Source organism: Choristoneura fumiferana, chromosome 2, assembly GCF_025370935.1.
Source record: "Choristoneura fumiferana chromosome 2, NRCan_CFum_1, whole genome shotgun sequence".
NCBI lineage: Eukaryota > Metazoa > Arthropoda > Insecta > Lepidoptera > Tortricidae > Choristoneura > Choristoneura fumiferana.
In genome coordinates, this window is record NC_133473.1 from 5,696,661 (window position 1) to 5,708,483 (window position 11,823).

Consider the following 11,823-nt stretch of genomic DNA (forward strand, 5'->3'; position numbering starts at 1 on the left):
GTTCAAATAAGTGGCGTTGCAAAAGTTTTAATCGATAAATCAAAAATTTATTCTGAAATAATTTTAGGAGGTAATGTTACTTCACTTACAGATCTGGCAGCTTCCAGTCCAAGAATGAAGAGGTGAGTGAATCACAATAAATTTTCACAATTAGCCCTCACTGCACCCCTAGTGAAAACCAGGTTTCCTTAACTAAACTTAGTTAATTAAGCACAGAATAGTTTTTATTCCAGGAAAATCTCTTAACTCCCGCAGGCATGTGATAAGCGAAATTATTCGCAGTTTATCACGTAGGCGTTCACGTTATAATATTACTAACTGTTGCCCGCGACTTCGTCTGCGAAGAATTCGTTTACCGCGCGCCCACTATGTCTTATTAGGGTCCAAACTGCCTGCATAACAAATTCCATCACAATCGTTTGAGTACTTGAAGCATGAAAGCATGAAACAAACAGTAGTTGCATTTATAATATTTAGTAAAGATAAGGATTGTTTGATAAAACCGCGTTGCTTTAAATGTCAATTTCATAGAGGTGTAGAAAGTCGATAGTAAATAGTACATTTCTCAAACATGCCATGTGATTATTTGTGTTCCTTAAAACAGGCTTCAAAATATACTGTTGCAGGCCTTGGCCTGCAAGACAACATTCTTTTGTTTCAATGCAAAACGTCAAATACCACGATAAAGCCATTATTATATACACACTTGAAATTAATAATCTGAGTTTCTATGGTTCATTTATTAGTTACTGAATAAATTCACAGGACTATGAATATTCTATACTTATGTAAATATATAAATATTACCAACGCGTTTTACGTCAAATTACAATTTTATTTACATAATAAAGTATTAATGTAGCTGATTAAATGGGCTGCAGTTCGTGTATAATGGCCCTAAAAGCCGAACAGCAAACACAATAAAAAAGTTTTGGCGGGATAATTGACAAGTGTCATTGTCTCCTTTTTGTTTTTGATTGACTCGACTGGCTTAAGCCATTTCGCAAATAAGTTCCATTGTCATTTCAAAAATTTCGTTTAGAAACGTGATTTTTTATTTTTGCAGTCCGTTATTATGGTCATGTTTTTTATAGCAATTTGATTTTATTGGGATTATTTTAACGTTTTAAATCATGTTAGAATGAAATAAACACTTATATAGATGGCAGTTATAATTTGAGTCTAGTACAATTTTAGTTGTCTTACGAATAAAAATTGATTTCTAGGAGTTTTTATTTATTTTAGTGCATGTTTGAGAAAAGCACTATGCAAGCCTCGCGTGAGGCCGGATAGGGATGCAGGCCGGCAACCCCACGTTCCGGCCGAGGCTTGTATAATGCTTTCTCAAACATGACATGAAATAAAAAAAAAACAATAAATCACCCACAATCACCCAATAGTCCGCCCTGTCGTGCCGCGTGTCGCTCTGGCTGCTGGCGCGGCGGCTGCGGAGCGGGTGCTGTTGGCGTAGGCGGTGCCCGAGAGCGCGTTGAAACAAAAAACGGTCGCATTGCCGGCCAGCGGCCTGCAAAGTTGTATGAAATCTCTTTGCAGGCTGCTAGAGTGACCGCGGGCTTGCAGGCGAGCCTATTATTTGTAAACAACGTCAATATTTCATGTTATGTTTGAGAATAGTAGATTGATAACCAAGGGTGGAAAGTGACCCATTTCACCTGAGATATTTCTGGCGCTCTCACTTCGTTCGAAAAAATAGTACGAGGAAAATGGGTAATTTCACCCGAGTTAGACACTCTACTTTTCATTTCGACTGTGAGGAAGTAAAATAGTACAAAAAAATTAGAATAAAATAAATTAAATTTCAGTATTCACTAAATTGAATTTACTTATATCCAACCTCCAACGGTATCTTTCGACCTGGCCACTTACCACGGCCGACTATAAAAAAAATCGAGTTGTTCACGACACGACCAAGGAGCTTATATACCTACAAAACTGGAGGTTGAATGCGAACGAAAGAAGTTTGACCTTTATTACTTATTTTATATTCCATCTCTTTCTTAACCTAACTAAAGAAAGAGATGGAATATGTTCGTGACGTAATAAAGATCAAATTTCTTGTTTTAAACGGATGTTCGCTTCAACCTCAGTGTTGTATATAAGCTCCTTGGTCACGACGCGCATCTAGACGGCCATGCCGAAACGTGAAAAAAAAGTGTCATTGACGTAACTCAATTGTCTGACTCGTCACGACTCCGAGTGGTCTAAGGTAAGACGATCACAACCGCCCATAGACACTGCAACTGTATTGCAGATGCGTTGCCAGCCTAGAAAGATGGAATACCAAGTGCAGTTATTTCACTACTCAAAACACAACATGCAAGCACTGCTGCTTCACGAGATTAGCAGCAAGATGGTGGTAGCATCCGCGGACCTACAAGGTCTAACTTCAAATCGAAAAAATTTACTTTCCACCCTAGAGATGAAAACGCAATTTTCACCGGCTATCTATCCATGAAAATTAAACTTTCCGAACAGGAGAGATGAAAAAATAATTTTTCCCAGAAAGACATAGACGCAAACTTCATTCGCTCGTTACTTCCGTTATCTCAACAAATAATTATCGCTTTTACTTAGTTATGTAAGTTCCCTATTGATTGATTAGTGAAATCTGGACGTTTTACGGACTGGTCGTCCACGAGCTGTATCTTTCTGTTTGATCTTGGTAAGAAAGTTACATGCATTGTTCAGAGCGACCGCGACGAGGGCGGGTCGCGGCCCGGCAGCGCGATGGCGCGGCGCCGGCGCCGGCAAAGCTTGCACGACATGCATCGCGTCACACAACCCACGCAAGGTAAGATACCATGTTATCGTTAAGTAGTAAGTACCGCGAAAATTAAAGCGAATGATTCAAACACAGCTACATGAATTGCGTTAATGAAATGAACGATATTAATACTAACAAACATCAATGTAATTCCACGTTTAATGCAAATAAATTCAATTTCATTTCAAAATATCGCTGTCATTACATGGCATGTTCTTGCGCTCGTGACCTCGCTCAACTCTAGTGGCACTACCTGTACCTTGCGCTAGAACTCTCTTGACAGTCCGACCAGCGAATCGTGACAACATGGAATTGGGATGTCCCAATTTTTGACAACGTATAATAAATCGAAAACCGTTTGGAGAAATAGGCTTTGTGAAGCGTTTTCAGAAATCACATTCCAAAAATATGATAAACTGAATTAAATAAACAAAATTTAAGTAGTGACCTTCATTTGACCCCGGCAGTGTCCCGTCACAAAGGCAGTTATAAAGCAGGTCTACACTCTTAAGCAAATTGACAGTTTGAAATGTTGCTATCCTGCTTATAATAGCAAAGAGTGACAAAGATAGAACTTTAATCACATGATGCGAACCCAGCTTTAAACAGTTGTCATTTATCGTAAAGTCCCAAATGTATACGAGTATTTCGAACGTATTTTTACAAATTAAATTATTAAATTACGACGTTACAAGTAAATGTAAAATAATTTAAATATAAGATTTTAATAAAAAATATCTATTTACTATCACACCATTAAACAAACATAGGAATAATCGAAGCCAAAAGAAGAGAAATAAATAAAACTGTTTGTCATGGTTCATTTAGGACCCTAAGCCGTGCTTGTATTATTGTCACCAATTTGTCACATTGTAATGCCACAGATTATGTTATGTACGACCTGAATTTTTCTAGGCAATGGAACGTGATTCTCTCACTGCGACGTCATCCAGCGTATTTCGTAAAAAAAATTAAAAAAATAATACTCATCCAAATTTAAAATCGATGAAAATGCTATCTGAATCTGCTATCCTATTCTTTCCAAAAATAAAATAAAAACTATAGGTTATTTATTTTGGTGCATCCCAATTGTGACAAATGAAAAAAAGGATTATACGTTATGCCTATCCAATTTATTAAAAGTATAAACAAACCGATTTCATCAAAATTCTTGTATAAACACTACTGGATCGAATCAATAACACATTAATGTATAATTCGTGTCTTTTAACTAGATTTCTAATCAATCACTTTTTTCACCAAAACTCACTTGATTTCAATATTTATTTTTCATTTGAAAAATCTTCGTCAAAATCTGACGTTATTTCTTGATTGAAACATGTGTATAATCTGTAGTCGCATAGACTAGCATAGAGATGGTGGAAAATTTGACATTTTAAAAATCGATTGATGCGTGGATGTACCTATAAGCGATTTTTATTTACTTTCCTTAAAATTAAACAAATAGTTACTGCTATTATAATTAAATAAACAGTCTGGAATGAAATCAAGTATTGTAAATAATAAAATAGACAAAAATACTTTGATCTATTAAACTATAACTTAATCGATTTACTGAACAAATTAATTATTTTGCAATAAGTTTTTTTTTTTATTCGACTGGATGGCAAGAGATCACCACCGCCCATAAACATCTGCAATACCCCTGGTATTTGCCAACCTAGAGACCTAAGATGGGATACCTCAAGTGCCACTACTTTCACCGGCTGTCTTACTCTCCACGTCGAAACACAACAGTGCAAGCACTGCTGCTTTACGGCAGGATTAGCGAGCAAGATGGTGGTAGCAATCCGGACGGACCTTGCACAAGATCCTACCTGCCTACCTGCAAGGTTCTAGGTCTTCACATCATTGAATGTCTGTGATCGGATAAATGGCGTCTTTGTTTACACTTTTCATAAATTGGATTGGATTGGATTGGATCGAAATACAATATAGCATCACATTTCAGAGATAAAAAAAATCTGTCACAAATACCTACATGATAGGGGCACACACATGCACAAATATTCGTACACTGTACAAATATTAAAATGGAAATAAATGAAACGAAAGATGGATTTTATTTATAAAAACATGATTCTTATTCATTCGAATGATCTTAGACACACCTACTTAGTCAAAATCTGACTCAAGAAATTCAGAGCCTACAAATGGTTTATCTTTATCACACTTTCCTCATCACGTTCAAGTTACACTTCTATCATTCTGTTTTTTCTTCGTAAACATTTTCAACATTAGCCAAGCATTTGTGCGAATGTGGATGACCTTGATTTACATAACATTTGTTTTAGTGAACTAATTATTTTTCTTCTTTTTTTTTCAGATCATTTGAACACTTTGGACGAGGTTAACAAATTAGATAGTGGTGACACCAGGTTCGTTCACTCAAATAATATTATTAAAGTATCTGTCCGTCGGTGAACAAGTGTTTTGCTTTTATATTTTTAATTTTGAAGTATTTTTTTTTCTTCTAAGTCGCTTCTCTCTTGATAGAGTGGTTGGTATACATTGGTTTAGGGTTGGTAGCAAGCCGTAATGACGATATTCTTGGGAAAATAGTGCGACAATTTCCCCTTGCATTCCAACCGCTATGCTGGAGTCCGAAATTTGTAGTTGGCAATAGCTCGCTGCTGCGTAAAGTCTCGCACAACAGGGCCCAATTGCATAATGTAGTACACGCTATAGTATTAGTTCAATACAAAATCGCTATTACTATTTGCTTGTATGTACTATGTTATGCAATCGGATCCAGGTCCCATAGTTCCCTTTTAAAGACACTCGTGAAAATATACTTAATTTTTTTAGCATTAGAAAGAATGTAAGCAATCTTGACGTGCCTTTTTATTGAAAAATACTTTTGAAAAATAAGTCAAAGCAAATATGTAACAATTAGCAAGGACGTATGATATTTTACATTATTTTGGTATCATAAGTAATAGTAACTGTTTTTTTTTAATGATTTCAATAAAAAGGCTCGTCAAGATTGTTTACCCTTTTTCTAATGCTAAAAAAAAAAACAAAGTATAGATGAGTCCGTTTCATTATAAATTCGCGCACGGCACGGCACATCTAATTGTACTAGCCGTTTATTTCTACTTTTTATTACTATTTATAGTGAAGTATCACAACTGAAAGAACGTTTGGAGTTCTATCAGCAAGAATTAGAAGAGTTGAGAGAGAGGTACCGCGAAGTGGATGCGGAGTGCGAGACGTGCGCCGAGTACCTGCGCGAGCGAGACGAGCAATGCATGCAGCTCACCAACCATAACAAAGCACTGCAGGTGGGTTCACTGTTAAACCTCTTTTTTAGGATTCCCGTACTCGAAAGGGTCCAAACGGTGCTCTATTGCTGTCACTCACGTCTCCGTTTTTCCGTCCATCTGTAACACAGGTTTTACAGCCTATCGGATGGAGCTACAGTTTAAAAAATAAAAATATTGTATTGTTTTTATAAATATGTTTTTGAGGGGCTCCCTATACAAAAATATAGGGGGGGGGTGCAAAAAAAATACCTAGAGTGAGTGGGGTATTGTGGTTTAGAGCTCATTAAGTAGATAAAAACTGTAATTAATTTTAATAAATCTTGGTAAAAGTAATGATAGACTACAAAAGTCAGCTTTTTTAACAAAATTGTATACCGAAGAATCCTCGCAGGATTTTTTCTTTCTTATGGTAAAACACGATAATAAAATAAGCTATATAAATTATTATAGTGCTTTATCTTTAGATCCATGAGGGACTTGTTTATCAACATCTTTAGTTTCGTAAGGAGCTTACAGCCTCGGCATCATCACTCAGTCCCGCGCAATATACCTTCCGCCGCTTAACTTTGCCTAAAAGTTCATTGCCACGACTAGTACCACAAAAACTATAAAGGCATAATTCCAATAATGGAATAGGCACTATACCGTTAAGCGATTCGAACACAATCCGGGAGTAACGTAAAGACGTCGCATAAAAAAAACATCTCAAAAATGCGTCAAAACTGAGTAATGAACTTTTAGGCAGATTTATATGGCGCGTGGTATACATTATTTTGTACATTTGGGCATTAACGTTCAGTTTTACCTACACTTGCGTGCTGCGGGTTGTACCATCAGCCAAAATATGTGGTCTACCACCCTAAAGTTGATAATCGTTTGCATCTCATGAAACAATAGTGCCAATAGACCTGTCTGTCAACTTGAAAGTTCGACTTTAGCAACATATTCATTTGATAGGAACTTGTTTAAAAATTGATAAACCATTTATTTTTCTTACCGTACGTTCCTATTTTTTATTGAGTCCCGAGCTACAATCTTGAAAGTTTAAAACATTATTGTATAGTTGAGTACATTTTAAGTCTTGGTTTTGCAGCATCAAATCACGAAACTAAATGAAAAACTGCAGAACGCCAGTATGAACCGCAGAAGGATCCTAAGCGCAGTTTCGCAAACGCCTCGGTCAACACGGATGAAGGTAAAAGATTAACCTTTTTTTTTTTGTTTAGATTTTTTTAGTGCTGCTGAGTTATAAGGATAAGAATAAGTTCGGCTTTGTTTTTGTACAATAAAAAGGTCTACATACAACACATACTGCATGCATCATGAAATTTCTATTTTTAACTCCCGACTTAAAATTCGTGAAGGCGAATTTGTTTGTGGTTGTTCTTAGCTATATTTAATTAAAATTTACCAACCGTTTTTGAGATATTAAAATGGCAATGTCGGGGTTCTTCAAATTTTCTGTTGGTTAGATTATTCTTATTATTATTACTTCTATGATTACAAATACTGTTTCCAGACTGGGCAAATCTCCACTCAGTAGTAGTGGACCGTATGTCGTTCGACCGAGAAGTAGAGAAGAATAAGAGTCTGCAGCGCTGCGTCGATGAGCTCCGGTTCAAGAACGGAGAGCTGAAAGCCACGCTCGTTAAATGCAGAAGAGTGCGGAACGCGCTGCCCGTAACAAGGCTGATATACAGTAAGTCTCGTTAAACCCGTCCAACCCACTCCGCCTATTAACTCCGCCTCTGCCGCGTAGTTTGACATACTTTATTTATTTATTTATTTAATAAAACATTACACTATCATTATAGGACATCCAATGCGATAGCGTACCAACATAAAATATTATACAATTTAATATATACTTATGTACATTGCGTGACAATACAATAATCTGGTAGTGACATCCTGCCAGTCCGCCCGAGATCGTCTCCGCAGGACGGAACTCTTCAACGGTTAATGGCATCGACTTGATATTTGGTATGCAAATGTAGTTTGAGTGACAATACAAGTGAAGTCGACAAAAAATACCGTCAACAATGAAGCTTGTATTAAATTTTTTAACCAAAAACTTCTATTTTGATAAAAGCACAATGCTCGCCGCGGCTCAGCAAGCAATTGCCTGCTACCAGGCCTAAGCAATAATGCACTACTTTTCTACTTTATAATGGCCTGTTTTAGGGTCAAACTAAACTTTTGTCATATACACAGGGAGCTAGAAGCCACCAAATTAGAACTGCAGTCCTGCAAACGCGAGCTCGAGGAATGCAAGGAACGGTGCAAGGAGCTCGACGAAGAGTGCGAAACGTGCGGCGCATACCTGCGGGAGCGAGACGAACAGCTCTGCCGGCTGAAAGAGGCGAAGGACGCGCTAGAGGTGAGACAGAGCTAAACAGACCGATCAAATAATTATTTACTTTTATGTATGCATCATGTAGTAATTAGATGAATATGAATATGAACGCCAACCGTAGCAAATAACCATTACAGTGATACTCATGCAAAAAGTAATAAGATAAACTTTGTGCTAGTTTGTTTAATATATAGGGTGTAATTTATGCGCAGCTATTTAAAAAAAAAAACAGACACATCTACATCTTCGGCCTCGTCAGCATGTTGAAAATCAAATAGTACAATCAGAATGTTAATGTCACTCGAGACTCGCTTTCCTGAAGATTCAAATGAGAAAGACAAAGAAAACCGATCCTTCGTTTCCAGTTCTGAACGACATTATTAGCAGAGTATTTTAAGTGGGTGCTGCATTAGTAAAATTTTCAATACCCATTGACGACATTATGGCATTCTAGGCTAAATTGGAGGCGCTTGTAGAGAAAGAAACCGGCAGCAAGGCGATGTCTGTGCGCAAAAAGCGGCAAAGCATGCACGACCAGAACCGAAACTCTGCGGTCCAGTGCGCAGACGCCTCTACTGAGACCACAGAAGGTACGCAATGCTAACAGGTTATATAGCACTTTGTTACGAAATTTCGCGTGGAAATATTAGGATTTTCACATAGTTTTCATCCGATTTTGGCCAAGTTTATGTCTCGTTTCGATCTAAATATCTAAACTTTAATATAAGAATAAATGGAATATAGAGTAAGTTTTCTTGAATTTTACGCCTCTTTACAAGCTTTCATTTAACTTTTCGTGGGTCTAATTTTGAAAATCGAATTTAACTTACTTCCAGTGGTCGAACTGACTTGAAGTTTTGCTTTAACGGTCAAATTGTAACACACGTTTCTCGCTATTTCGTACACAAATGGACTAAAATATCTACATGTCCATTTATTAGCGGTATTTATTTATTATGTTTTTGTTATAAAAGTTAACACAATTTGAAATAGTTTCGTTGTTTCATTTAAAAACGTGTGCAAATTTTACCGTTAAGTTTCAAATATTAAAATAAATGGAGTATAGATGACAATAATTCAAGTATAGTCAGCAAAAAATGCTTAAGTAGGTATTAAAAAAATATTTTTAACGAACTCTTTGCAGTCGATCAAATGTAATTTTATTTTATCGGTATTTTAAACAGACTGTGGTAGATTTTGTTACACGGATATTTTATTATGAACTTCACTTGATACAGTAGTATGGTGTTCAAAATAACCAAGAATGAGTTTTGATTTACTTTTATTTCAGATATATTGAGCTACCAAGTCGAACGCGATAACGACTCAAAGTTGCAGCGTAGTGAAATGCAACAACTCAAGATGGTCAGTCAAAGAACTATTTTTTTACTAGGGAGTTAATGATTCCACTAATAGAGCACGACCAGCTAGTCTTGGCATTGGCCGTAGCAATGTAAAGCTTACCTCGTTCTGGTAACCCTAAAAATCTTTAATTATCTTTCTCGTAAGTAGTTCTGGTAACACTTTTTTCGCGACTTAAGAAAAGATGATAAAAAAGCCTTCGATCGCTAGTTTGTCCTATACTATGCAAAGTATTTATTACTTATTATTATTATACTGCCAGTCTGTACTAGTTATTTATTTCTATTATTTTTACAGGCCATGGAAAATTTGTCACAACAAAAAACCGCTTTGGAGCTGCAACTACGCGCAATGACTAGTGCCGTCCCGATGATGTCGCCTGTTTATGTAGCAACCGGCAGTGCAATCGTTCAGGTATGATGCTTAGTTTATAAATGAATGTAATATAGTTTCCAACTTATTCAAAAAATTATTACAAAAATGGCGTGCTTGTCAATCACTTCCGACACTAGTGAAGCGTCTTGGTCAAGTTTTTTGATCAAATGCGTTTTAGGTAAAGATCTTGAATATTCTTAGAGCTACGTATAAAGTTAATAATATCAACTAGTAGTAGTTTAGCGTATGAAGATTGTTTCTAACATTAAAAATATTTATTTCCAGAATCAGCATTTGACCGACATAATGAAAGAAAATCAAAAACTTAAAAAGATGAATGCAAAGCTGATTACCATTTGCAAGAAGAGAGGCAAGCCTCTCGGAGAGTCTAATAGAGAGAATGACGACCCCGCGGAGATGGGTTAGAAGGGAAAGGTGCTTTAGATTAGCTTTTAACAAAAGTATAATTAATATAATCGTAATTAATGATGATACATAGTTAAATGTTATTTTCTCAATGGCTTGACAACAGTGGCGAAGGTTATGTTTAAGATTTCAGTCACAAAATAGCTGTAAAGGATCCACAAACGTATCGGGTCCGGTTATGGCTTCGCTGTTGGTGCATAGTGTTGCCGCTAAGTTAATATTGATGTGGTTGCGGCGTTAGTTCCAGTTTTGATCACCGGGCCAGATAAGTTTGTGGCACTATAAAATACTCCAGTTATCGTAAACGCTAAAGTTGTCATGGCAACAAGAAAATTAATAGCTACGATATATTTCATATTTTATTTTTCAATCCACATTTTAAATTAATAATTTGAACCAGCTAAATCAACAAGTTTAGTCAATTATTGCATGACAAGTGTTTTACGATTAGTAATTTGGTGAATTAGTTAAATAATTGAGAAATTTACCTGCAGCTGCAAGCGGCTAATTTATCAGGTAATGACATTGGAAATGATTTATAAAGGACTGACGTATGCTTATACAGCAAAGTTTACGCCTAGTAACATGGGGAAGGCTGCTAAAATTTCATGCGTCACACTGAAAGAGTAAAGTTATGGTAAAATGGTCTGGTGGAGACTTTGGTAGAATAAGATTTAAAAAAATTGCCATAATAATTATAGCAACAAGTTCTCCATAGCCTTCCCCAATTGTACAACGAATGTGACAATAGACAACAAAGACTGAATGCTACGAATGACATTCCAGAAGCATTTACGCGAAAGAAAGTAGACTGCCCATGTGAATGTTTTGAACAAAGTGTGTTGTGAGACTGGTGCCATGTAGATTATGTTTAGTCTATAGTCCATTGTCATAAATATTGATTTTCAATTGTACGTACAATACGAGTATTATTAGAACGTACTTAATGGGGAGAAAATTAAGTTATATTTTCTGTATTGTTTTTAATTAATAGAACGCTCTGGAAGCCTCATTTTTGATTACTTTATTTTTCATAATTTCATCAAAGACAGTTTTAAATAATAAGGCTGTGCAAGCACAAAAATGTGATTTAATATTCGATGGTGAATTAATAAATAATTGTTCAATTTAAAACGACGCGCAATATTTTATTTGAATTATTCATAAACATGATGTATTTGATTGTGTTAATAAATATCTTCATCTGTGACTTTGTATTTGATTTGTCAAAT

The 11,823-nt window shown here is 36.1% G+C and overlaps 2 protein-coding genes across 2 annotated transcripts in view; both read left to right on the top strand.

Annotated features, from left to right (window-relative positions):
- Positions 1-7,718, top strand: part of LOC141445371 (uncharacterized) — a 7,951-nt gene extending 233 nt beyond the window's left edge. Inside the window, exons 2-7 of the mRNA XM_074111215.1 lie at positions 92-122; positions 2,710-2,812; positions 5,133-5,184; positions 5,925-6,090; positions 7,166-7,267; positions 7,592-7,718. Coding sequence (XP_073967316.1) covers positions 92-122; positions 2,710-2,812; positions 5,133-5,184; positions 5,925-6,090; positions 7,166-7,267; positions 7,592-7,615 — 478 coding nt within the window. The 3' untranslated portion in view covers positions 7,616-7,718. The remainder of the gene's footprint in view (positions 1-91; positions 123-2,709; positions 2,813-5,132; positions 5,185-5,924; positions 6,091-7,165; positions 7,268-7,591) is intronic.
- Positions 1-11,801, top strand: part of LOC141441430 (uncharacterized) — a 43,635-nt gene extending 31,834 nt beyond the window's left edge. The window contains exons 24-28 of the mRNA XM_074106162.1: positions 8,287-8,452; positions 8,883-9,018; positions 9,720-9,793; positions 10,088-10,204; positions 10,451-11,801. Of these exons, the coding sequence (XP_073962263.1) occupies positions 8,287-8,452; positions 8,883-9,018; positions 9,720-9,793; positions 10,088-10,204; positions 10,451-10,591 (634 nt within the window). The 3' untranslated portion in view covers positions 10,592-11,801. The remainder of the gene's footprint in view (positions 1-8,286; positions 8,453-8,882; positions 9,019-9,719; positions 9,794-10,087; positions 10,205-10,450) is intronic.
- The last annotated feature ends 22 nt before the right edge of the window (positions 11,802-11,823 follow it).